Below are 27,533 nucleotides of genomic sequence, written 5' to 3'. Positions count from 1 at the left end.
GTATTTTCCAAAGTGTGAGGATCAAATAACCTGCTTCAAAACCACCTGGAATGACTGCTGAAATGCACATTCCTGAGCTCCATCCCGGACTCACTGAATCTCTGTTGTTTATGCTTGGAATCTGCATTTTAACAAACATCTCAGGTGATTGTTCTGTATACCGTGGTTTGATGACTTAGTGCTCTAGGACAGTGTTCTTCCAATGAAGGTGTACATATTGTAAGATAGTCCAGGGATACAGAAAACAATGTTAGAACTTTCTATTTAGATTTATTTTATCTCACTAAAAATTTCTATTTTAATAGTGTTCACAATGTACAATAGTACAATGAATATGTTTATTAACAAACAGATACATAAATCACAGACATTTCTTTTTTAACTGGTAGAGTGCAAAGCAACCAAACAAAACTGAAGAACGTCAGCCTGGACATTATCAGTTCAGGGATTTCATTTTTTAGTTCCTTTGTACTGGGGAACAAAATACAGTTGCCCCATAGGTCATTGTTGCTTTCATTATCTTTGTTGTTGTTTAGTAGCTCAGTTGTGTCCGACTCTGTGACCCCATGGACTGCAGCACGCCAGGCTTCCCTGTCCTTCACCATCTCCTGGAGTTTGCACAAACTCATGTCCATCGAGTCAGTGATGCCATCCAACCATCTCATCCTCTGTCGTTCCCTTCTCCTCCTGCCCTCAATCTTTCCCAGCATCAGGGTCTTTTCAAATAAGTCAGTTCTTTGCATCAAATGGACAAAGTATTGAAGCTTCAGCTTCAGCATCAGTCCTTCCAATAAATATTTAGGGTTGATTTTCTTCAGGACTGACTGGTTGATCTTCATGCTGTCAGGGGACTCTCAGGAGTCTCCAACACCACAATTCAAAAGCATCAGTCCTTCGATGCTCAGCTTTCTTTATGGTCCATCTCTCACCTCCATACATGACTACTGAAAAAACCATAGCTTTGACTATGTGGACCTTTGTCGGCTAAGTGATGTTTTTGCTTTTTAATATGCTGTCTAGTTTTATCATAGCTTTCCTTCCAACAAGCAAGCATCTTTTAATTTCATAGCTGCAGTCACCATCCTCAGTGATCTGGAGTCCAAGAAAACAAAGTCTATCACTGTTTCCACTTTTTCTATATCTGCTTGCCATGAAATGATGGGAGCAGATGCCATGATCTTAGTTTTTTGAGTGTTAAGAGTGTTAAGCCAGCTTTTTCACTCTCCTCTTTCACCCTTATCAAGAGGCTCTTTAGTTCCTCTTTACTTTCTGCCATTGGAGTGGTATCATCTGCATATTGGAGGTCATTGATATTTCTGATGGCAATCTTGATTCCAGCTTGTGATTCATCCAGCCTGGCATTTTACGTAATGTACTCTGCATATAAGTTAAATAATAAGCAGGGTGACAACATACAGCCTTGATGTTCTCCTTTCCCAATTTTGAACAAGTCCATTTGTTGTCTGGTCATATGTATGTGGATCACTTATATGCTGCACTCTGCTTAAAAACAGTGAGACTTTGTGAGGCTGAAACCGTTTTTCAGAGCAATCATATCTCTGTAACCCATGTACACATAAATAGAACAAGGTTGTCCTGGGCAAATTTGACAAGCTCAGGAGACATTGTTTAGTAATGCAAACTGAAGGTCAAAGGGAATGTGATGCTGAATCAGAGGCTTCTGATGATATTTACAGACTATGCTAAACTCTAAAGGATACTACATTATTAGTAAAAACAGAAAAATTAACCAGTTTCTTCATCCAAATATGCAAAAGTGATTCAGCAAAAGTGATCAATATTAATATACAGATGAAATTGCTTAATGTTTTCAGATTTCAGATAAGTTTTCAGATTTTCATTTTCTACTCTTTTTTCTTGTTATCCTTATATTGGTGTTAAGCTGGCATATAGCTATCTTTCTGTTCTTTTTCTAACTGCTGAGTTGTTTTATTTTTTTACCTTTTCACAGGAAATTTAATTCTCTTCTCTGGGTATCAACAGTGATTGTAGATTAGAATTTGAAACATTCAGAAAGCAGATACCTGAATATTGTCACATTTCTTTACATCATGTTGTCCAGTCACTAAGTCAAACCGTAGCTTTGACTATATGGACCTTTGTCAGCCAAGTGATGTCTTTGCTTTTTAATACCCTGTCTAGGTTTATCATAGCTATTCTTCCAAGTTACCAAATCATGATGATTACATGACTGTTAAACATTCATGTCTACTAAATGCAGTGAAAAAAATGGTATAAATGTTTACCTAATTCCCTTGTAAACAAGGTTGTTTTGCACAGTATTAACAAATGGAATTAATGTATAACACAATCCAGTGAGGAAAAACACCTTCTCTGTAAATAAATTATTCTATTTATATAAATATATTCTGATTTTTTTCAGCACACATTTACAAACTGAATCAATGAACAGAAACAAGGCACTGGGATGACCCAGAGGGATGGTATGGGGAGGGAGGTGGGAGTGGGGTTCAGGATGGGGAACACGTGTACACCCGTGGTGGATTCGTGTTGATGTATGGCAAAACCAATACAATATTGTAAAGTAATTAGCCTCCAATTAAAATAAGTAAATTTATATTAAAAAAGAGAAAAATTTGAGAAATGACCCACAGTGGGAGAAATCACCTAGGAAAAGGGGTCAGAAGCAAACAAAAGATAATTGAGAGTTAAAAGTATTGTCCTATTTAGTAAAACCCATTTAAAACCTTGTTCTGACTGCTATTTTACCCCCAGAAAGCTTTGTCTTATTGTGAAATAAGCCATCATGTGAAATGCTGAGTCTGAACTGAAAGACAGAACTCATCTGCGTGAATAAGTTATTCACAATTAGAAAATCTACTAACTTAGATAATTAATGAAGTAGAGACCCCATTATCACGCGACCTGTTATTTTGGCAAGTTAGGAATAACACTGTAGGAAGTGAAGTGAAAGCATTGTATGCATGTGCTCAGTTGCGTCTGTCTCTTTGTGACCCTATGGACTGTGGACCGCCAGGCTCCTCTGTCCATGGGATTATCCAGGCAAGAATTCTCAAGTGAGTGGCCATTTCTTTCTCCAGGGGATCTTCCTGACCCAGGGATTGAACTTGCATCTCCTGCACTGTAGGCAGATTCTTAACTGTTGAGCCATCACGGTGCTAAACATGAACTCAATGTCCCTTAAAGCAAAACACCAAATTTATAATGGAGCCATGCAATGGAACACCAAAATGATATGGATTTCTGCTTTAATGAAGGTTAAGTTCATGTTAGTCCATGGCTCCATGGTACTTCAGTTAAAAAACACTTTTCTTCCAACTTGACTCTCAGGCTGTTAAGAATGTGGTCCGGTTTTTATCACTACCACTGTACTAATGCAATATTTTTAGATTCTTCAAAGCCTTCCTTGTAATTTTCAATAGTTCTTTTTCATTATCTTCTATTTGACATTTTTGTAACTTCTGATAGCTATTGTCTCCTTTTTCTTGACACTAGCCACTAGGTATTCACTATAAAAACTTCTCGTTTTCTGCTTTATCTCAGATTTTCTCTGGTATAACAAGACATGATATAATTGTATTCACCAAATGAATAACCAGGTGTCCAAACACTAGTTTTGAACAGTCCATTTCTTCTCTACTGTTTCTAAAGGCTGTTTATCATATACTAAAATCTGTCAGTAAATCATATTATTTCTAATTTATTCTTCCATTGATCCATTTGTCTATTACTGTACTGTTTGAATAATAGGTTGTAAGTTTTGATAAAGCATGATTCCCCTCTTAGCCTTCTTTTTTTTCAGGAATTCTTGCCTACTCTTTGTGTATTTGCTCTTCTAGATAAAGTTTAGAAATGATTTGTTAAGTTTCATTAAAAATCTTATTGGGTTTATGATTGGAATTGAAATTTTATATTAATTTGTGGGATAATCAGCATCTTTGAGTCTTCCTATCCAGGAATATATTGAGAAATTGCATTGATTCAGATCCTGAGGTTTTCTTCATGTTTTCCTATAGGGCTTTCTTATTTTTGTTACCTTGTTCCTAGGCATTTAATAAATTTCTATTACATACTATTGTGAGTGGAATTTTTTTTCTAACGTTTTCTCAATTTGTTTATATTTAGGAAAGTTATTGATATTTGAATGCTTATCTTGAAAGTAGCCAGCTAGTTTTCCAAATGAATATCTTGGATTTTCTAGATAAAACATTGTGTTTTGTGCAAATAATGACATTCAGTTCAGTTCAGTTCATTTCAGTTGCTCAAATGTGTCGGACTCTTTGCGACCCCATGAATTGCAGCACACCAGGCCTCCCTGTCCATCACCAACTCTTGGAGTTCACTCAGACTCACGTCCATCGAGTCGGTGATGCCATCCAGCCATCTCATCCTTGGTCGTCCCCTTCTCCTCCTGCCTCCAATCCCTCCAGCATCAGAGTCTTTTCCAACGAGTCAACTCATCGTATGAGGTGGCCAAAGTACTGGAGTTTCAGCTTTCGCACCATTCCTTCCAAAGAACACCGAGGACTGATCTTTAGAATGGACTGGTTGGATCTCCTTGCAGTCCAAGGGACTCTCAAGAGTCTTCTCCAACACCATAGTTCAAAAGCATCAATTATTCAGCACTCAGCTTTCTTCACAGTCCAACTCTCACAGCCATACATGACTACTGGAAAAACCATAGCCTTGACTAGACGGACCTTTGTTGGCAAAGTAACGTCTCTGCTTTTGAATATACTGTCTAGGTTGGTCATAACTTTCCTTCCAAGGAGTAAGCATCTTTTAATTTCATGGCTGCAGTGACCATCTGCAGTGATTTTGGAGCCCAGAAAAATAAAGTCTGACACTGTTTCTACTGTTTCCCCATCTATTTCCCATGAAGTGATGGGACCAGATGCCATGATCTTTGTTTTCTGAATGTTGAGCTTTAAGCCAACTTTTTCACTCTTCTTTTTCACTTTCATCAAGAGGCTTTTTAGTTGCTCTTCAGTTTCTGCCATAAGGGTGGTATTATCTGCATATCTGAGGTTATTGATATTTCTCCCTGCAATCTTGATTCCAGCTTGTGCTTCTTCCAGCCCAGTGTTTATCATGATGTACTCTGCATAGAAGTTAAATAAGCAGGGTGACAGTATACAGCCTTGATGTACTCCTTTTTCTGTTTGGAACCAGTCTGTTGTTCCATGTCCAGTTCTAACTGTTGCTTCCTGACCTGCATACAGATTTCTCAAGAGGCAGGACAGGTGGTCTGGTATTCCCATCTCTTTCAGAATTTTCCACAGTTTATTGTGATCCACACAGTCAAAGGCTTTGGCCTAGTCAATAAAGCAGAAACAGATGTTTTTCTGGAACTCTCTTGCTTTTTTGATGATCCAGCAGATGTTGGCAATTTGATCTCTGGTTCTTCTGCTTTTTCTAAAACCAGCTTGAACATCTGGAAGTTCACGGTTCATGTATTACTCAAGCCTGGCTTGGAGAATTTTGAGCATTACTTTACTAGCATGTGAGATGAGTGCAATTGTGCGGTAGTTTGGGCATTCTTTTGCATTGCCTTTGTTTGGGATTGGAATGAAAACTGACCTTTTCCAGTCCTGTGACCACTGCTGAGGTTTCCAAATTTGCTGGCATATTGTTGCCCTCATTTTCTTTCTTTTCTTGTTTCACTGCATTTCTTACTTTCTCCCAGAAAAGTGTGAATGATAGTGTAATATGGCAAATATTCTTGTCTTATTCCTGACTTTTATGGGATTGCTTCTTATATTCAGTGTTGTATCACGTTTATTGTATTTTTCTGGGGGATATATTTTATTGTGTTTAGAAAATATTCTGATCCTACCTTTACGAAGAGTTCTTGTCATGGGTGTGTGCTGAATTTCATCTACTGTCTTTTAGGCAGCAACTGAGATGATAGTTGATTGTTACTTTTGTATATTTCTGAACAGTGAACAAGTCTCACTTTCCTGGGATGAAAGTGCTTGATCATGTCTTATTATTCCCTTAATGCAGATTAATATAATTTACTAATATTTTATTTAAGCTTTTTGCATCTATATTCATAAATGTTTTTGATGTATGGTTGTGGGATGTGTGTGTATTTTTTTGTGTGTGCATGCCTGCCTCATGTTGGTTTCAGTGTTAAGCTAATCTTATAGAAAGAACTCAAGAAGAGTTTAAATAAATATGAATTTTTGAAGTTAAAAAATTTTAAAAATTGTATGATAGAACTCATTCACATAACAGCCTGAGACTTAGGGATGGAAATATTTGACTAATTCAATAGAATTTTATTGTTATTATTCTCCAGATTTGCTACTACTTTGATCAATTTTTGTAATTCTAGATTTTCTCAGATATTCATCCACTTCAGTTAGATTTTGAACTATTTTTGGCTGACTTAAAGTTGTATATAGCATTTTTATATAATTTTAAGGAATATCTTCATATCAGTAGCTATGTCACTGTTTTCATTTCTAATATTGTTTGTGATTTTTTTTTAATCTTGTGGTCAGATTTACCAAAAACTCAATTTTATTGCCTTTTACAGAATTAATTTTTTCTCATCTTTAGACTTACTAGTTTATTAACTTCATTCGTTTATTTTTAATCCGTCTTGTTTTCTGGTGTCCTAGGTTATGTTTTGTAGTTTTAAATGCATCTTTAAAAAAATTATTTACTTCAAAGTCTTCTTAAATTTTTTAAAGAAAATGCTTTAGAATGATTAAAAACTTTTGAATAGTTTAATTATATCACCTGTGTTTTGACATAAGTGCCTTCATTGTTATTTGTTTAAAAAGGTTTGTAATTTTAGTTTTGACTTCCTATGTATCCTAAGGATTATTTAGAAGAGTTTTATAAATATCTAGCAGGACCACTTTTTCCTAGCATTCTTTTGTTAATTTTTATTTTGCTTAATTTTAGTTAGATAAATAACCTGTATACATATTTTTTTTTGGAAGTCATCGAAATGTAGTCTGTGGTCTAATACTTACTTGAGACAAAGATTCACACCATATCAAATTTCTTAATTATTTTTGATACTTGTATTCTAAAATTTATGTATGTTCCATAATTTGTTTACTCATTCTTCTAATGATGGACATTTAGCTTGACTGAATTTATTTGGCCAGTGTTAAGAAATGTTTCTATGAACATTCTTGTATATATATCTTTGGTTAAAAAGGGAATATTTCTGTAGGATAGATTCCCAGAATGGACACACATGCAGTCATAGTGACATAAACATATAGCTGGAATAGTTCTATACATTATAGATTTTATTTTATAAATAATGAATATTATTATAATATATTAAGACTATATTAATATTATATTAACACATGTTGCATATTTATAATACATGTTGCATTAATATAATGTCAGTATATAATATGTCATCTCTACTGAAATTTATTTTTTATTACCTTAAGAAATTTTGTTTTCAAGCCATGTCATTGTCTCTCCATTCCTTCTCTCCTGAGAAAGTAATTCATCTTCATTTAAAAAAAAAATTTCAGGTCGAATTCATAAGCATTCTCAGCAACCTTTGATTACATATGAAAAATACAATGTGACAGGTGATCCAAAGAACATAGGAGGATCCCGTTCTTTACTTCTTCTGAAGGTTCATGGTAAGTTACATATATAATATTATTACTACTTTGTGGAATAAACTTAACTTTGTGGGATAAATTTAATGCTGTTTAGATTGAGAATGATAACAGGCACAATTTAGCAAATATCCATAAATCTTCTAAGTTTAGGCAACAACATTTGCAGGTAGCATTATCTATCTTAATGTTTGCTATTTTTTCACAAAAAGAGAGTAGGGGTATTTCAGTGGTTTTAACTCTGACTTATATTAAAATCACCAGGGGAGCTTTTAAGATATTTATCAATAGAATTTTTAAAAAGTACGCTTCACTTCACTTCAGTCGCTCAGTTGTGTCCGACTCTGCGACCCCATGAATTGCAGCACGCCAGGCCTCCCTGTCCATCACCAACTCCTGAAGTTCACTCAGATTCATGTCCATCGAGTCCATGATGCCATCCAGCCATCTCATCCTTGGTCGTCTCCTTCTCCTCCTGCCCCCAATCCCTCCCAGCATCAAAGTCTTTTCCAATGAGTCAACTCTTCCCATGAGGTGGCCAAAGTACTGGAGCTTCAGCTTTAGCATCATTCCTTCCAAAGAAATCCCAGGGCTGATCTCCTTCAGAATGGACTGGTTGGATCTCCTTGCAGTCCAAGGGACTCTCAAGAGTCTTCTCCAACACCACAGTGTTCTTCGGTGCTCAGCCTTCTTCACAGTCCAACTCTCACTTCCATACACGGCTACTGCAAAAACCATAGCCTTAACTTGACGGACCTAGTCGGCAAAGTAATGTCTCTGCTTTTGAATATGCTATCTAGGTTGGTCATATCTTTTCTTCCAAGGAGTCTTTTAATTTCATGGCTGCAATCACCATCTGCAGTGATTTTGGAGCCCAAAGTTGTTTCTAATTGCAGCCAGGATTGAGTTTTATTGGGTGAAAAACTTTTATGAGACTTTAATTATGCCATTTATTAAAATAAATGGTAATAAATTAGTAGTTTGTGATTGTGATTGTTTAATTATAACAGTAGTTCAGTTTCAAAGCTTCCCTGGTGGCTTATATGATAAATAATTTGCCTGCAATACTGGAGACCCAAGTTTGATTCCTGGGTTGGGAAGGCCCCCTGGAGAAGGGAATGGCAACCCACTCCAGTGTTCTTGCCTGAAGAATCCCATGGACAGAGGAGCCTGGTAGGTTATAGTCCGTGGAGTCACGAAGTCAGATACAACTGAGCAACTAACACTTTAACTTGGTTTCAAAGATGTGATTTTTGTTGTTGTTGTCGAAGAACTGGTCAATGTACAAGTATTTGAGGGTATACAAAGTAACTCAGTGCTATCATTACGTATCACATACTTAAAATACAGGGAATCAAGTAGGAAGAGCAGTAGCCTAGAAATAAGGCTCTGATGTACTCTGGTTGTACAAGTAAAAATTGATTCCATTTGAAAAGCAGTCCAGTTATTGTTGAAAAATGAGGTTAAAAATAGGAGAATAGTATAAATGTATACTGTACTTTTATAAATATTAATACTAGCAGGGAACTTTCCTTAATTGGTGTATTACCTTTATATACTCCAGAATTATCCATTCTAGTGGGAGTTTCAGTAAAACTTGAAAATATCTTTATTGTTGTTATTTCACTTCTACTAGTAGCTCTAGTTGAGCAGTAATTGGATTCAGAAATAATATGCCAGTTTGTTTTCCATTATTTTTAGGAGTAAAATGTGAGACAATTCTGATAAAGCTATAGGTAGGCTGTATTAGTGTAATTATTAACAGCACAATTAATTTAAAAAGACTGGATTCAAATTCTGACTTATAACCTTGGGCAAGTTACTTAACTTCTCTATGCTTTCCTTCAAAACTGGAATAATAATTGTAAATATTTTATAGGAATTGTTGTCAGGATCAGTTAGATTAATATGCATAAAGTACTTGGAGACAGTGCCTGGCATGAAATAAGAGCTTTGAAAGTGTTGGCTATTAGAAGTAGTAGTGGTGGTAAACGCATTAATATTTAGGTTGTATTTATTATGTTAGCTGAATGTCTTTTGTTGATTGTTTACATTTTCTAAGCACTTGGATTGGTCATTTAAGAAATAGCTTTATTAGACTGTATTGTCAACCATTGCATTTTCTCACCTGTAGGTGCCTTAATGTTTGTGGCATGGATGACCACTGTTAGTGTAGGTGTACTGATTGCCCGGTTCTTCAAACCTGTTTGGTCAAAGGCTTTATTTGGTGATGCAGCTTGGTTTCAGGTAGGTGGAGAAATAGTTTAATGCAGTTTCCATATTACTTGAATGTTGCAACATGAAAACATATGAATTAAGTGGATTTTTGCATGGTTATAGTTGTAATTTTGGAATCCTTGTAATCTCTTTTTGCCGTTTGGTTTCCTAACCAACTGAGAATAGACATAAGATACTTGATGGAGATAAAAGTAAAGACAGCTTTATGAAGGATCAGGCTGAGTTGGAGCATGTATTATCACCATGTGTATTTCTTTGGAACACAGACCTTGGGTTCATGTAACATGATCTTGAGTTACATGTCTAGCTGCAAAAGAAGATTAGAAGAGCGTTCACCCACTGCACTGAGTACAGATGGGTGCAAGAAGGCACTGCATGCATGTTCAGTCGTGTCTGACTTTCTGCGACCCCATAGGCTGGTAGCCCACCAGGCTCTTCTGTCCATGGGGATTCTCCAGGCAAGAAAATTGGAGCGGGTTATCATTTCCTTCTCCAGGGGATCTTCTAGACTCAGGGATCAAACCTGCATCTCTTGTGTCTCCTGCATTGACAGGTGGGTTCTTTATCAGCTGAGCAATCAGGAAAGCCCAGGAAGGCAGCAAAGCAGAGGAAAGAAACAGTGGCTGCTCACTATGCTGCAAAGCAGCAGTCAGTCCTCTGGTTGATGGACTAGTGAACGTTAGACAATCCCTCACTCATCAGTCAGTTCAGTTCAGTCGCTCAGTCACGTCTGACTCTTTGTGACCCCATGGACTGGAGCACACCAGGCCTCCCTGTCCATCACCAACTCCCGGAGTTTACTCAAGCTCATGTCCGTCAAGTCGGTGATGCCATCCAACCATCTCATCCTCTGTCGTCCCCTTCTCCTCCCACCTTCAGTCTTTCCTAGCATCAGGGTCTTTTCAAATGAGTCAGCTCTTCGCATCAGGTGGGCAAAGTATTGGAGTTTCAGCTTCAACATCAGTCCTTCCAATGAACATCCAGGACAGATCTTTAGGATGGACTGGTTGGATCTCCTTGCAGTCCAAGGGACTCTCAAGAGTCTTCTCCAACACCACAGTGCAAAAGCATCAATTCTTCAGCTCTCAGCTTTCTTTATGGTCCAACACTCACATCCATACCTGACTACTGGGAAAACCATAGCTTTGACTAGGTGGGCCTTTGTTGGCAAAGTAATGTCTCTGCATTTTAATATGCTGTCTAGATTGGTTATAACTTTTCTTCCAAGGAGCAAGCATCTTTTAATTTTACGGCTGCAGTCACCATCTGCAGTGATTTTGGAGCCCCCCAAAAATAAAGTCTGTCACTGTTTCTACCATTTCCCCATCTATTTGCAATGAAGTGATGGGACTAGATGTCATGATCTTAATTTTCTGAATGTTGAGTTTTAAGCCAACTTTTTCACTTTCTCTTTTACTTTCATCATGAGGCTCTTTAGTTCGTTTTCACTTTCTGCCATAAGGGTGGTGTCATCTGCATATCTGAGGTTATTGATACTTCTCCCAGCAATCTTGATTCCAGCTTGTGCTTCATCTGGCCCAGCGTTTCTCATGATGTACTCTGCATATAAGTTAAATAAGCAGAGTCACAATATACAGCCTTGTCTCGTCAGTCAAGATTATATATTTCCTGTGTAGGTAGGAAGAGAAATTGAAAGTGTCCTTTTTCATGCTGTCCTTTCCCTGGGGGATGAGGAGGCAGTCTTTTAATAGAAACATGGGCAAAGGTCAATAAATACCCCTCAAAACAAAATAAAACACACCTTACCTTTCATTTGTCATGGAGTACGGATATTTGCATATACAGTGAAAGATCAACAAATATGTGTTGAGATAGAGTGTGCATGTCTGCTTGTAGAAAAAAATATCGCTATTGTAACAGTTTTGACTTTAGAAGAAGGTTTTCTTGAAACTTCATATAAATTTGTAGCTTTTAAGATTGACTTTGTCTAACATCATTTCTCAGCTTTGGCCGGCAGTGTTAGTCTGTTTTACTTGTTCTCGCTACTGATTGTCGTATGCCTTGCTCCTGTCTGTCTCTGCCTTTGATTGTTCGCTCTCTTTTTCCTCTTCTCATGCGGATATTCCCAACTGGAAAACTCTTTGTCTCCCTTTCAACCAATTGAAGTCCTCCACTGTCTTCAAAGCTATAATAAATGCACATATTGCCTGACTGTAGGTCCTACTTTCTGGTGACTATATATGTGTATATATCTAGACTATATTTAGTGACCATTGGTCCTACAATCTCTGGGGTAGTTTTGGTTTGCACCAGTTATCCTGGCATAACGCACTATCAGTGCCCATTTTCACTCTCAGTATTCTCCTTGTTTGAATAATGAATTATACATTTTGAATATGTTTCTCTTATCTGTGCAATTAAACCCCAAGCTCCCCAGGAAACAGTATTTTCTATTTCCTTGCAGTTTCATTGTATGTAACCAGTGTGCTTGGTGGTGGAACTTAATAAATGTGTTTGGAAGGAAATGAGTTTGGCAAGTAAGTGCTCTCTGTGTGTGAAAATATCCATTCCCACTGTTCTGTGCAGGTGAAGTCTTGGCAGATGCTTTTGAGTGATGAGGTTGGCAGCTTAGACTTTTCTTTAAAGTTCAATGGTATAGTAAGATTTTTTTTTTTTAACTGACAACAAATTGTGGTTAGATGTCAATTGAATGGATAACTTCTGTGGTATCCATTCATCTTCATGGTTACACCAGCTTCTTTCTTTTTGGTGGTTCTCTCTCTTCTCATTTGTCATTTCACTCTTGCAGGTGCATCGAACTCTCATGCTCACTACTTCTGCCCTCACCTTTGTTGCTTTCCTTCTGCCTTTTATTTACAGAGGAGGCTGGAACTGGGTAAGTAGATTTAAACAGAATGTTTTTTTTTATTATTATATTTATATGTTTAAAATTTATTTTGATGCCAAAGGAGGTTGCTGCTTTTTTTCTCAAATGATGCATAAAAAGATATATCTTCATGACCCTCTTTCTCTCCTTTTTGAATCATCTGATGAGTGTTTCACGTAGTTGGTGTCAGGGATGGAGTTAGAATGTTAGTGCAGATTACTTGGTAGTGGGATGTATTTTCAGACAGTCTCAAATTTTAACTATATATGTAGCATTAATGAATTTTCTCACTATAGAATGGTGAAAGTTGAAAGCATGATATCTAAGGAACATGAACACTTTAAGTGGTTTTCTCTAATACTGTGTCTATCACTGTTAATATTAGTTGTATTCCTACTATGTGAGCAGCCATGCTAAGTGCTTTACATGTGCTCTCAAATTTAAACCTCAAACTAAGTCTTTACTGATGATAATCCCGTGTCATTAAAGAAGAAATGGAGGCTTATTCTCAAATGTGAATCTCAAGTTTAGACCTTTACCGTGGCTTGGAGACTCACACATCCAGCTGGCTACTCAGAAACTCAATTTGCGTGTCCAAGACATCTCAAGCAGTGTTCCCTTCTTGGGCCAAAACTTTGGAATTATTCTTAACTCTGCTCTTTTGCACACCCTGTGTCAATTCCATCAGGGAATCCCATTGGCAATACACGTCAAATAACAGCACTTTTAACCAACACTGGTACTACTCTGTGGATTTGAGCCAACCTCATCTTTTTGCCTAAATTGTTACAATAGGTACCTAATTGGTCTCTCTACTTCAACCCTTGCCCGTGTACAATCTGTTTTCAATCAAGAAGCAGAGTGATTTTTTAAAAAATGTGAGTCAGATTATATCATTCCTATGCCCCAGACTGGTTTCTCTAATGTCTCAATTTTATCCCAAGTTAAAGCTGAAGTCCTCCATGACTGGTTCCCAGTTACTCTCCGGATTGGTCTCCTCTTCCTTTCCTCACCCATAGCTCATTTAATTTCACGTTTGGCTAATTCTCAGCATGTTACTGATTGGTAGTCTTTACAAAGATTCCTTCTTTTTCCTAGGTCGTGTGTCCTGTACTCCGTTACCTTCTGCAAGTCTTTGCTTAAATGATAGTTTCTCAAAGAGCCCTGCTGTGCTCTATTTTTTTTCCTAAAGAAATGTTTACCTTATGTCATTTAATATAATTTACTTAAATAATGTATATTTTCTTTTGTCGTCTCACACTAGTATGTGAACTCTATGAGAGATGGAGTATTTATGGGTATGTTTGCTAGTGTATCTGTAACACTCAGATCAGATTCTGGTACGTGACATGTCAGTAAATATTTATCAAATGAATGCATGAGGCTTATTGAGAATCAGAGATGTACCTAAACTGAGTTTCCAGTATACTCTTCTAGTTTAACAGCCAGTCAGAATTTGATATCAAAATTTAGTATTTCAATTTGGGCTGTTGCTATAAGGGTAAATATGGATGGATCTTGGGTCATAGATATTACTAGGAAACCTACTTTATGCTTTTTAAGTATTTTTAGACTGGTCAACTTATTTTTTAAAGGAAATTATGAAGATTTTCTGATATGACTTGAGACTTTGGGAGTTTATTTTCTCCAGGTACTTGCGACAAGTGTAATGCTTACTTTATAAACTTCGTAGCTTGTAGTCTTTGTAGTTGTGACAAGGGTGGTAAAAAGCATAATTCTATAGCTGGACCCTTGGATTTGAATCCTCATGTCATCACTGATTACCTGCGATACCTTGGGCAAGTTGCTTAACTTCTCTGTCCCTCAGTTTACTCAAATGAAGACAGTAGAGTATCTATCTTATAGGCTTTCTGAGGGTTGATAGTTAATTAACTGAATGCACTTAAAATAGTTCCTGGCACATTCTAAACATAAAAGAATTTTGTCGCTGCTATTACTATTTTTTATTAGATAGGGACAATTTCCATCTCCAGTCCAGGTTGTAACTTATCTCCATAACTGAGTCCACAGTTTGAAAGTTTTATAGTGCTTGTCTGTCAACTTTTAGTTCCTAATTTGCAGAAGCTTCCTATCTTGGCTTAGAAACCATATGGCCTTGTTCTAGGTCACAGATTTTAGAGCCTACCCAAGCATGGTAGTCAGTGACAATAGACTGAGATATCCCTCTATCTAAATGTATTATGGATTAGAGCATCTTTGTAATCCTTCTCTTTAAGTTTTTAAATGCCATAATTGTCCAAAGTGGTCTAATCCCACTCTGTTGATTTGAGCCAACACACATCACTGAGGGAGGGGTGTAGCTGAAACTATCAAGATGTTGCCTTGATGATTTTTCTTGGCTGAGACCTTTGAGTGACTAGGCTCTGTTAAGCCACATGGGTTGCTCCAGCTGGGAAGTTGCTTCACTTGTATCTGACTCTTTGCGACCTCATGGATGGTAGCCTGCCAGGCTCCTCTGTCCATGGGATTCTCCAGGCAAGAATACTGGAGGGGGTTACCATGGCCTCCTCCAGGGGATCTTTCCGACCCAGGGATAGAACCTGCATCTCTTATGTAGTCTGCATTGGCAGGTGTGTTCCTTACCACTAGTGCCACCTGGGAAGCCCAAGCCACATGGGTTACAAGGAATCACATTGAATCTTTGGTCCCAGGAAACATAGAGGTCTGAACAAATAATTACGATACACTGGGTTGATTGTTCCTTAAATGCGGATACTAACTAGTCTTCAGTTCAGTTCAATTCAGTCGCTCAGTTGTGTCTGACTCTTTGTGACCCCATGAACTGCAGCACTCCAGGCCTCCCTGTCCATCACCAACTCCTGGAGTTTACCCAAACTCATGTCCATTTAGTTGGTGATGCCATCCAATCATCTCATCCTCCATCATCCCCTTCTCCTCCTGCCGTCAATCTTTCCCAGCATCAGGGTCTTTTCCAGTGAGTCAGCTCTTCGCATCAGGTGGGCAAAGTATTCAGCTTCAACATCAATCTTTCCAATGAACACCTAGGACTGATTTTTAGGATGGACTGGTTGGATCTTCTTGCAGTCCAAGGGATTCTCAAGAGTCTTCTCCAGTACTACAGTGCAAAAGAATTAGTTTTTCAGCGCTCAGCTTTCTTTATAGTCCAACTCTCACACTCATACATGACCTACTGGAAAAATCATAGCCTTGACTAGATGGACCTTTGTTGGCAAAGTAATGTCTCTGCTTTTGAATACTGTCTAGGTTGGTCATACCTTTCCTTCCAAGGAGTAAGCATCTTTTAATTTCATGGCTGCTGTCACCATCTGCAGTGATTTTGGAGCCCCCCAAAATAAAGTCAGCCATGGTTTCCACTGTTTCCCCATCTATTTGCAATGAAGTGGTGGGACCAGATGCCATGATCTTCATTTTCTGAATGTTGAGCTTTAAGCCAACTTTTCCACTCTCCTCTTTCACTTTCATCAAGAGGCTTTTTAGTTCCTCTTCAGTTTCTGCCATAAGGGTGGTGTCATCTGCATATCTGAGGTGATTGATATTTCTCCTGGCAATCTTGATTCCAGCTTGTGCTTCTTCCAGCCCAGTGTTTATCATGATGTACTCTACATAGAAGTTAAACAAGCAGGGTGACAATATGCAGCCTTGACGTACTCCTTTTCCTATTTGTAACCAGTCTGTTGTTTCATGTCCGGTTCTAACTGTTGCTTCCTGACCTGCATACAGATTTCTCAAGAGGCAAGGTGGTCTGGTATTCCCATCTCTCTCAGAATTTTCCATAGTTTGTTGTGATCCACACAGTCAAAGGCTTTGGCATAGTCAATAAAGCAGAAATAGATATTTTTCTGGAACTCTCTTGCTTTTTCGATGATCCAGTGGATGTTGGCAATTTGATCTCTGGTTCCTCTGCCTTTTCTAAAACCAGCTTGAACATCTGGAAGTTTAAGGTTCACGTATCTGGCTTGGAGAATTTTGAGCATTACTTTACTAGCATGTGAGATGAGTGTAATTGTGCGGTAGTTTGAGCATTCTTTGGCATTGCCTTTCTTTGGGATTGGAATGAAAACTAGTCTTCACTGGGCTTCAAATGGCTGTGCTGGTGTTAGTGGTCATCTAACATACTGGTGGAAGGGGGCAGCATTCCGTGATTGGATTCCATCACAACCATTTATGCACTGGGTGGACCTGGGTGCATTACTCACTACCTCTGAGCCTCAGTTCCCTCGTTTATGGAAGTGGGATATTGATAACTAACCATTAGGCATCAGAGTAAGCATTTGTGATGATGTGTATAAAGTATGTGCCTGGCATAGACACTCAGTGAACAGTGTTCATTATTATTATTAAATGTTTACAGCTAGAGAAAATCCTAAGAAACTGCTTCTGTGTGTATTATTTTTAATTTGTGGATTTGATGGACAAGATTAATATCATTAAAATGATATAACTTTGTTCAGCATGCAGGTTATCACCCTTACCTTGGTTTTATAGTGATGGTTTTAGCCGTTCTTCAGCTTCTTTTGGCAGCTTTCAGACCACCTTTACATGACCCAAGGTACTTGTAGTCTTCATTTATAAATGCTCTCAAGATAGATATCATTAATTGGCAAGCCAATTCCTTTTTTTTTTTTTGCATTTTATAAAATTCAGTGATAAATTATATTTACTTAAAAAGGTTTTAAAATGTATTTCAGATAGCTGATGCCTAAGCAATAAGGGAAATTACATGCTTTTTATTCTCTTGGGAATTTATTGTAGTTCCATCACTTTAAAGAATACTGACTGGTTTTTTATTTGGTAGAAGGAAAATGTTTAACTGGACTCATTGGAGTATGGGAACAGCTGCTAGAATAATAGCAGGTAAGTAATTGTGATGCCACTTATTCATATATAATTGAAAGTTGTTTATACTGCAAGTTGTAATTTGGCTTAAATGATTTTTAGATGCATTAGTAACTGGAGTAATTGGTTGTTGAGGAGAAATCAGTCCTAAGCATTGAAATCCAGAAAGTAATTTCTAGAGGTAACTATTTAAGCTATTATTTCAGTTTCAAGGTTTTAAAAATGACTTTAAAGCCCTCCTTTTAAGACTTCTTTTTAGCGTTTGCCTTTGCCAGCAGAATAAGCTATGCTGATGACCAAACATATAAGCAGCTCAGCTTGAGGGTCTGTCATGGATTGGGCTGAAATGAGCTTGGGGACCCAGCCCTCTGTCTCCAGGTTTTCTCCTTGGGAATGGTACCTTTCAAGGCAAGGTGTTTTTTAAATGTCAAGTATCATTCTGTAGTATTTTTTAAATTAATTTTAATGGAGGATAATTACTTTACAATATCATGATGGTTTTTACCATACATCAACATGAATTGGCCACCAGTATATATGTGTTCCCCTCCCCCGATCCTGAACCACCTCTCCCAGGTCCCTCCCCACTCTACTCTTCTGGGTTGTCACAGAGCTCTGGCTTTGGGTGCCCTGCTTCATGCATCAGACTTGCACTGGCCATCTATTTACCTATGATGATGTATATGTTTTAATGCTATTCTCTCAAATCATCCCACCCTCCCCTTCTCCCTCTGAGTTCAAAAGTCTGTTCTTTACATCTATGTCTCCTTGTGATGCTTTATGTGATAAATACCTAAGCTGATCTCCTGCCCTCACATTTCTGTGTTCTATAGAAATCGTGGAAGAGGAGGTATAGTCATAAATGGCTTCCATACTTTTTCCCCCTTCTACATTGCAGACTTAAAACATTTTTAAAAGTTTGGGCACCTCTTTCTTAACAATTGGTAGATTGTAATTATAATTTCCCATCTTAGCCTTTCTAGTCTTACAATAAAAACTAAATTAACTACTTGGTCTTAGTTATTAATTTAACTCATCTCATAAACTCTTTTAGAGTATTTCACTTGATATAATTCATACATGTATGCACACACATATATAGTTACCTCTTGAATTGTATTTGAATATGTGTATTTTCTTATAAATGTAGTGGCAGCAATGTTCCTGGGAATGGATTTGCCAGGACTGAATCTTCCTGGCCCATGGAAAACCTATGCAATGATTGGATTTGTAGCCTGGCACGTTGGGACAGAGATTATTCTGGAGATACACGCTTACCGACTCTCTAGAAAAGGTAACCTGCTCAAAGAGCAGTGTTGTAGAATCACTTTTATACAAACCGTTGGAATATAATTAGTTTCTCAACACTAATGGTTGACTCTTACATAGTACCTTACTAAATTTTGTTTCCATCACTAAGTCTATGATAAAAATAGTGGACATTTTCTGCCTTTGTTTTTAATATTCATTAGTATTAGAATTTGTGAGTAAAATGCAGGGGAAAGATGGAAGCGTTTAGGGAAGATGCCTTCTTTGTAAGTACTTTTTTACTTTGCATGCTGGTCTGACATGGGCTAGAATGAACTGAGAGCCCTCAATGACTGGAGCTGAGAGACCCCTGAGATGGAGGAAGAAGAGATGCTCATCCATAGTTAACACAGGGCAAAGCTGCAGATGAATTTTACCTATTGAACAGATTTCCTGTGTGCTATCACTTAAGTTGCCATCTGCATTATATATAGCTAGCTAACCAGCATGCTACATAAGAAGGACTTAATACTTGGCCAGTTCTCTCTAGTGCTAAGGTCCATTTTGGCCCCAGTGCCAGGCAGGGTAAGATACCTGTAGCCATTAGGAGTGGAGAGATTAGTGGAGAATCAGTGACATGTTAGCCTGGTTTCTAGGCTAACTGTCCTTTGTGTCCTAAGGTGGCCTTCTAAAAACAAAACCTCTTTGTTGTCTAGTGTGTGTGCTCAGCAGCTTTTTTGGAACTGAGTAGTAAAAACTGTCCTACCACTTTCTGGCTCTTGATAGGGTAACATACATAGGATTTGAATCTTTTTTTTTTTTTTTTTAATTGGTGTAGTTGATTTACAATGTTGCGTGGGTTTGACCCCTAAAGGGACTTCTGATAACCACTAGATTATGGTTTGCTATTTTAAAAATATATATGTATTTAACACTGGGATTGTTAGAACTCTGACTAGAAGAAAGTCCTTTCACATGTATCCTGTAGCCAGCTTGACCTGACTTGTAAGAGTCTTAAATATGCAAGAAGTTTGCAACGTTTGGTCTCTTGAAATGCAAGAATGTACATCTTGGAAGTCGGCCAATGCTCCAAATCAGGGCTTTCTTTGAGAATGAGTTTACCTGCATACCCACTGGCCTTACAAACCTTTATTCTTGTTCTTGGCAGTTGAAATACTGGATGATGATAGAATTCAGATCCTCCAGTCGTTTACCGCAGCTGAAGCAGAAGTAAGTTCTTTCTTCTTATTTATTGCCACAAACCTTAGTGATTGGAACTTCCTTTTTTCATATCTCATTTTTTTTTCTTTTAGGGTTATGTTTTTAAAAAGGTGGTGTTAGCAATTTATGTTTGTGGGAATTTGACTTTTCTCACTATGTTCTTATCTGCAATCAACCGTCTATGAGCGAGTGAACACCTTGGCTTTTGCAGACCAGGTGATAATTACCATCAAGCCAAAAAACGTGATGCCTGTCCTGACTGCCTGGAATGTATTCATGAATTCTAATTAGGGAAGATCAGATCATGTCTATAGAGAAATTCTGAAATCTGGTCTTTAGAGATCAACATTCAGTAGGGTCCTATGGACTATAAACTGATATAAAGGTTTATATGTTATTCTGAGTCTTAATGGGAAGATTGTGTTTGAGGAGAAATAATTCAAATATTTTTAATGCTGCAATTTTAATAATGTTAGCACTTAAGAAAATAACTGTTTTAGAAAAACAAAAGGATGTCATTAGGATAAAATGGAGACTGTATTAAGGTAAATATCTTTTGGACTTAAAGGTGCTGTTGTACTTTAAAGAAAACATTTATTTTTTACTAGTTTCTATGAATGGTCTTTCTTAGGACTTTTTCCCTTTCCCCATTCCTAAGAATTTTTGAGAAACGTATTTTTCAGCCCAGTTTTTTAGACATGTCCTTTGTTTTATGTATTTTGTTACTTCCCTGATAAAGGTAAAAGTGGGGTTAACACCATTTCATTAACATTTGAATATATTATTAATATTATAATTTCTTTCTTAACAGTGAAATGCACGTGTGCATCTTTGATTCAGTGTCTTCATATATTTAGCTACAGAGCTAAAATGACATTTTATATGTTAATTGTTTTGACAATGAGATAAAGTCTTAGTCTTTGGAATTGTAGATTTGCATTTCAAAATTAATAAAATTCATTCTTGTGAGCATTTTAAGAGTTACTCTCTTCTTTTGTGCTAATAAAATAATATGGATGATTCTGTTTTGTTAGAAGTTTCTGATACTACAATGAATTAGAATCATCAGTATTATTTTCCTTCCTATTTCATTAATTTCTCTTTTATGATTGGCTCTCAATTTGCTATGGGGATTTCTAGCCAGTGGGTGGCACCGTAACACTGCTACTTTGCTCCTGTTTCCTTGTGCTGATTCATTTTCAGTATTTAATATCTTGGGGTGGCATACCCCTTAAAATTTACTAGCTCTTAATATTTATTTGAAAAATTTCTGCCTTTGAGGGAATGATCACAGTTATAGGTTAGAACTGAAATTAGGGACCAATGTTGTTATTTTCTGGTTCTATCTGTTTTCTAACCATGTTATTTAATAAACCATTGTTTGATACTTCTGTTTACATTTCTGTGATCTGGTAACAAATGAACACAACTATCTTAGATAGATAAAACAAGCAAAACTATATTCTTAAAATAAAAAGTTTAGGGAAGCATCAGTTCAGTTCAGTTCAGTCGCTCAGTCGTATCCGACTCTTTGTGACCCCATGAATCGCAGCACACCAGGCCTCCCTGTCTATCACCATCTCCCGGAGTTCACTCAGACTCATGTCCATCGAGTCCGTGATGCCATCTAGCCACCTCATCCTCGGTTGTCCCTTTCTCCTCCTGCCCCCAATCCCTCCCAGCATCAGAGTCTTTTCCAACGAGTCAACTCTTCGCATGAGGTGGCCAAAGTACTGGAGCTTCAGCTTTAGCATCATTCCTTCCAAAGAAATCCCAGGGCTGATCTCCTTCAGAATGGACTGGTTGGATCTCCAAGGGACTCTCAAGAGTCTTCTCCAACAGCACAGTTCAAAAGCATCAATTCTTCGGTGCTCAGCCTTCTTCACAGTCCACCTCTCACATCCATACATGACCACAGGAAAAACCATAGCCTTGACTAGCCGGACCTTAGTCGGCAAAGTAATGTCTCTGCTTTTGAATATGCTATCTAGGTTGGTCATAACTTTTCTTCCAAGGAGTAAGCGGCTTTTAATTTCATGGCTGCAGTCAACATCTGCAGTGATTTTGGAGCCCCCCAAAATAAAGTCTGACACTGTTTCTACTGTTTCCGCATCTATTTCCCATGAAGTGATGGGACCGGATGCCATGATCTTCGTTTTCTGAATGTTGAGCTTTAAGCCAATTTTTTTGCTCTCCTCTTTCACTTTCATCAAGAGGCTTTTTAGTTCCTCTTCACTTTCTGCCATAAGGGTGGTGTCATCTGCATATCAGAGGTTATTGATATTTCTCCCGGCAATCTTGATTCCAGCTTGTGTTTCTTCCAGTCCAGCATTTCTCATGATGTACTCTGCATGGAAGTTAAATAAGCAGGGTAACAATATACAGCCTTGATGAACTCCTTTTCCTATTTGGAACCAGTCTGTTGTTGGAACCAGTCTGTTGTTCCATGTCCAGTTCTAACTGTTGCTTCCTGACCTGCATACAGATTTCTCAAGAGGCAGGTTAGGTGGTCTGGTATTCCCATCTCTCTCAGAATTTTCCACAGTTTATTGTGATCCACACAGTCAAAGGCTTTGGCATAGTCAATAAAGCAGAAATAGATATTTTTTCTGGAACTCTCTTGCTTTTTCGATGATCCAGCGGATGTTGGCAATTTGATCTCTGGTTCCTCTGCCTTTTCTAAAACCAGCTTGAATATCAGGGAGTTCATGGTTCACGTACTGCTGAAGCCTGGCTTGGAGAATTTTGAGCATTACTTTACTAGCGTGTGAGATGAGTGCAATGGTGCGGTAGTTTGAGCATTCTTTTGCATTGCCTTTCTTTGGGATTGGAATGAAAACTGACTTTTTCCAGTCCTGTGGCCACTGCTGAGTTTTCCAAATTTGCTGGCATATTGAGTGCAGCACTTTCACAGCATCTTTCAGGATTTGAAATAGCTCAACTGGAATTCCATCACCTCCACTAGCTTTGTTCGTAGTGATGCTTTCTAAGGCCCACTTGACTTCACATTCCAAGATGTCTGGCTCTAGATTAGTGATCACATCATCATGATTATCTGGATCGTGAAGATCTTTTTTTACAGTTCTTCCATGTATTCTTGCCACCTCTTCTTAATATCTTCTGTTTCTGTTAGGTCCATACCATTTCTGTCCTTTATTGAGCCCATCTTTGCATGAAATGTTCCCTTGGTATCTCTAATTTTCTTCAAGAGATCTCTAGTCTTTCCCATTCTGTTGTTTTCCTCTATTTCTTTGCATTGATCACTGAAGAAGGCTTTCTTATCTCTTCTTGCTATTCTTTGGAACTCTGCATTCAGATGCTTATATCTTTCCTTTTCTCCTTTGTTTTTCGCTTCTCTTCTTTTCACAGCTATTTGTAAGGCCTCCCCAGACAGCCATTTTGCTTTTTGGCATTTCTTTTCCATGGGGATGGTCTTGATCCTGGTCTCCTGTACAATGTCAGGAACCTCATTCCATAGTTCATCAGGCAATCTATCTATCAGATCTAGTCCCTTAAATCTATTTCTCACTTTCTAAACTTTTTTATGTTAAAAAAAAATACGATTAGTCCACAGACCTAAATTCTATCTGGTATAAGTAATAGCCTCAGTGATGTATCTTATACCTTTTTCTGGGTAAAATGATATGTTTTTGTCCTTTTTGTAGGTGTTTGTCATAAGTAGCTTAGGGTTTGAGATGTGATGTTTATGTGTTCATGTTCTATAAGTGCCAGGCTACTTACAGTCTAAGCTTTCTTTTTGAATGTCTTTATATAAAAGCATAGGGCTTCCCAGGTGACTCAGTGGTAAAGAATCTGCACGCAGTGCAGGAGATACAAGAGACTTGCATCCGACCCCTGGGTTGGAAGATCCCCTGGAGTTAAAAAAATGGCAATCCACTCCGGTATTCTTGCCTAGAGAATTCTGTGGGCAGAAGAGCCTGGTGGGCTACAGTCCATGGGACCGCAAAGAGTTGGACACGACTGAGTGAGCATCCCTTTTTATTGGCTCAGTGGTAAGGAATTTGCCTGCAATGCAGGAGATTTAGGTTTGATTCCTGGGTCAGGAAGATCCCCAGGAGGAGGGATGGCAACCCACTCCAATATTCTTGTCTGGAAAATCCCATGGACAGAAGAGCCTGGTGGGCTACTGTCCATATGGTTGCAGAGTTGGACATGACTAAAGTGACTGAGCACGCATGCATACACATTTAAAGCATTAAAAAATATATATATATAGATCACAGAGTTGGACACGACTGAGCAACTGAGCGCACACACATAGAAAGTTAAATGTATGCTAAAATGTTTTCCTGTAATTTTCAATTATGAGGGGCTTAAAGGTTAATAAATTACATCTGACAAGGAAAGATTTGTTTAAGGAAAAGATGAACCTTGGTGTGTTTGGTTTTCAACTACATAATCTTGCTGGATTTCCATTGCTGAGGGTAACCTGTTTTACTTTTCTTTTTCACTAATTTTGTCTGTTGACCCTGGATATATCAACTGATAAACAGAGTTGTCCAAAGAAGTCTTTATCATTTAATTTTAGTAGACCAGCAAATCTTTTCATTAATATCAAATTTATATTCTTCTGCTTATGAATGGTTGATATCTACAAATTGAAAATGCCTATTCTTTTTTTTTTAAAGTAAGTAAGGCATCTTTGTGTTCCAATAATCTAACACATATTATTTTTATTTATTTATTTATTTGGGTGCACAGGGTCTTTGTTGTAGCACACAGGATTTTGATCTTCATTGTGGAATGGGGGACTTTTTTTTTTTTTTTTTAGTTGTGGCATGAGGGATGTAGCTCCCTGACCAGGGATTGAACCTGGGGCCCCTACTTCAGGAGCATAAAGTCTTAGCCACCAAGGAAGTCTCCAAAATGCCTAATCTTTACTCCTCTCAATTTTCCTTCATGTTTTTATAATAAACAATCTGTTTTTTTAAAAAAGATATCTTTTTATAGGAGTTATTATTAAACTAAATGCCTTTGTATCTTAAACTATGTTGCCCCTAATAGCAAAGCCTGAATTTTGTTCTTCAAGATGGATTCTTCTATAAAATAAAAATAAGGTATTTTTTTAAGAAACAAATTCTGGAATGTTGTGGTTGGGGTAACATTCATAACTGATACTATTTTTTTTTTTTTTTGCTTTCCTATCTTTGAAAATCATTCTTGGGGACATAGGTAACCTATGGCATAAGTTTTTGAATAAATGATTCAAACTCACTGTAATTCCTACTTGGTTATCAGGATTTTGGCTCAAACGTGTGTTAAGTGATATTCGTCCCACCCACCTCCTGCCCTAGTACCGGCTGCAGTGGGAGAAGGCAGATGCAGCAGATGCCAGCTAGGAAGCCCTGGGGGCATGGAATTTCTGACTGAAGTTCTATGTATCTGTGTATTCTGGTGAAACAAGAAAAAACAAAACAAAGGTCCTTGTTTAAGATAATCCGTTGTAGATGGGAATGAAAGAAAGATTTCTTCTAAACTCTTTTCAAATCAGATTAGGTTACATCCTGTCACTCTGCATATCCTATTTCTTTCCTCCTTGCCCAATATCCACCGGGCTCATCTCTACACCAAGGTCAGATAAGATGGTCATCTGCCTGGAATGCCCCTTCTGTTTCCCTCTTCCTAGAAAAAATGAATTTATTAACTTGTGGTCAAAATCTTTCTTCTTTTTGGAGCCTTCTTGACTGTTTCTTCTACATAGGCCTCTCCTGACCATCCTTATAAAGGGTGGGTTGGAAGGCAGCTAATCCTGTAACTACAAAGGACTGGGAGTTTGGGAGTGGAATTGGAAGACCTGAATATATACGTTTGGTTTATGAGACTCATGTCATTGAGCAAGTCACTCATCTCTGAGCCTCATGCCTTCGTTTGTAAGGCCCATCTCACAGGGAAGTTGTGAGGAAGAAATGAAGTGGTGCCAGCAAAAGATACTTTGAACAGGTTGTCAATGATGTCATTGCTTTTGATTACAGTATTAAACTTTGGTAGCTTTTAAGCTATGAAATGTGTAGTTTTTATTTGGTAAAAGATTTGATGTTTGCCTTGAAAGCAGAATGCTAAGTGAAATAACCAGACAAGAAAGGACAGCTATTATGTAATTTATTTACTTGGAGTATCTAGACTAATCATATTCATAGAGATATAAAGTAGAATGGTGACTGCCAGACGCTGGGTTGAGGGGAGGGGGGAAAGGGGACTTATTGTTTAATGGATACAGATTTGCTGTTGATGATGAAATTGTTTTGGAGATTTATGGTGATGATGACATTGTGAATAGTATCCATGAAAGTAGTTAAAATGGAAAATTTTGTGTTACAAATATATTTTATCACAATAAAAAAATTGATGTTTATAGGAATGCTATTCATAATTGTCAAATGATAAAAACAGCCCATCTGCAGATAAATGAATAAGGAAGTTGTGATACATACATTCAATGAAATAGTATTCAGCCATAAAAAATATATGAAATACTAATATGTGCTGTCACATGGATGAACCCTGAAAACATACGCTTCTCCATGGCTACCAGGGACATCGAAGGACTAGAATAAGAGGAACAACAAACAAACAAAAAACTGTTATGCTAAGTGAACCAGACACAAAATGTCACATATTATGATTGTATGAAATATCCGAAACAGGTAAATGCATGGAGACGGCAGAGTTGTGATGGCAAGGGCCTTGAGGGGAGGGAATGGAGGAGGAAGTGGGAGTAAATGCCTAATGGATATAAGGTTTTATTTTGGGGTGAGGAAAATGTTTTGGAGATAGATAGAGGTGGTGGTTGTACAACATTGTGAATATAAGAAATGCTACTTTAAAATGCTTACTCTATCTTTTGTGAATTTCTCCCCAGTAAACCAGATAATTTATCTAATTACAACTCTTGGATTATACCTTTTGCTGGCCTCAAATTTGGTATCAGCTTAATTTCTTATTTCATTTTCAAAGAAGTTAATGTAATTTTATATTGTGCCTGGTTATATAGCTTTAGTTTAAAGGAGAGGTAGTTCCTAGAACATATCTTTAGAAGTATATTGTCTTCATATGATATTCTTCTTATTCACGTGTAAAAGAAATTCACATTACATTCACATGTAAAAGAATTCACATTAATATGTCTCCTTATTCACATGTAAAATAAATTGTACGGTACTCTGGGTTTCTGAGTTGGTGATGGACAGGGAAGCCTGGTGGGCTGCAGTCCATGGGGTCGCAAAGAGTTGGACACAACTGAGCAACTGAACTGAACTGAACTGGATTTCTTGCTAGAACCTAAAGAAATTTTTTGATTCCCAGTCAGATGCTAAGACATAGTAATCAAGTTCTGGGAATAAGAATTTCCTGAACCCATATATTCTAAATATGTGATTTCTACTGCCAGTAATGGCTAAGATCCTGCAAAATAGACTCTTCCTTCAGAAAACTAGGGTATACTTCAAAAAGCAGCTATCTAAAAGCCCCAGGGAGTGGTGAGAAGTAGGAAGATTTGGATGAGGTGTCCA

The 27,533-nt window shown here is 37.6% G+C and overlaps 1 protein-coding gene across 5 annotated transcripts in view; it reads left to right on the top strand.

The window, feature by feature from the left end:
- FRRS1 (ferric chelate reductase 1) overlaps nucleotides 1-20,976 on the top strand; it is a 53,295-nt gene extending 32,319 nt beyond the window's left edge. For 4 of the 5 annotated variants that reach the window (XM_004002224.4, XM_060412079.1, XM_060412081.1 and 1 more), the window contains 8 exons: nucleotides 7,518-7,631; nucleotides 9,745-9,857; nucleotides 12,619-12,705; nucleotides 17,151-17,248; nucleotides 17,495-17,553; nucleotides 18,686-18,829; nucleotides 19,952-20,013; nucleotides 20,097-20,976. In XM_004002224.4, the coding sequence (XP_004002273.3) occupies nucleotides 7,518-7,631; nucleotides 9,745-9,857; nucleotides 12,619-12,705; nucleotides 17,151-17,248; nucleotides 17,495-17,553; nucleotides 18,686-18,829; nucleotides 19,952-20,013; nucleotides 20,097-20,189 (770 nt within the window). In that variant the 3' untranslated portion in view covers nucleotides 20,190-20,976. Of the gene's footprint in view, nucleotides 1-7,517; nucleotides 7,632-9,744; nucleotides 9,858-12,618; nucleotides 12,706-17,150; nucleotides 17,249-17,494; nucleotides 17,554-18,685; nucleotides 18,830-19,951 lie in introns of all 5 variants that reach the window. The other variant, XM_060412063.1, reaches the window with a different exon arrangement.
- Nucleotides 20,977-27,533: the final 6,557 nt, after the last annotated feature.

This window comes from Ovis aries, chromosome 1 (assembly GCF_016772045.2).
Source record: "Ovis aries strain OAR_USU_Benz2616 breed Rambouillet chromosome 1, ARS-UI_Ramb_v3.0, whole genome shotgun sequence".
NCBI classification, from domain to species: Eukaryota; Metazoa; Chordata; class Mammalia; order Artiodactyla; family Bovidae; genus Ovis; species Ovis aries.
This window is presented reverse-complemented; position numbering and strand designations above follow the sequence as displayed.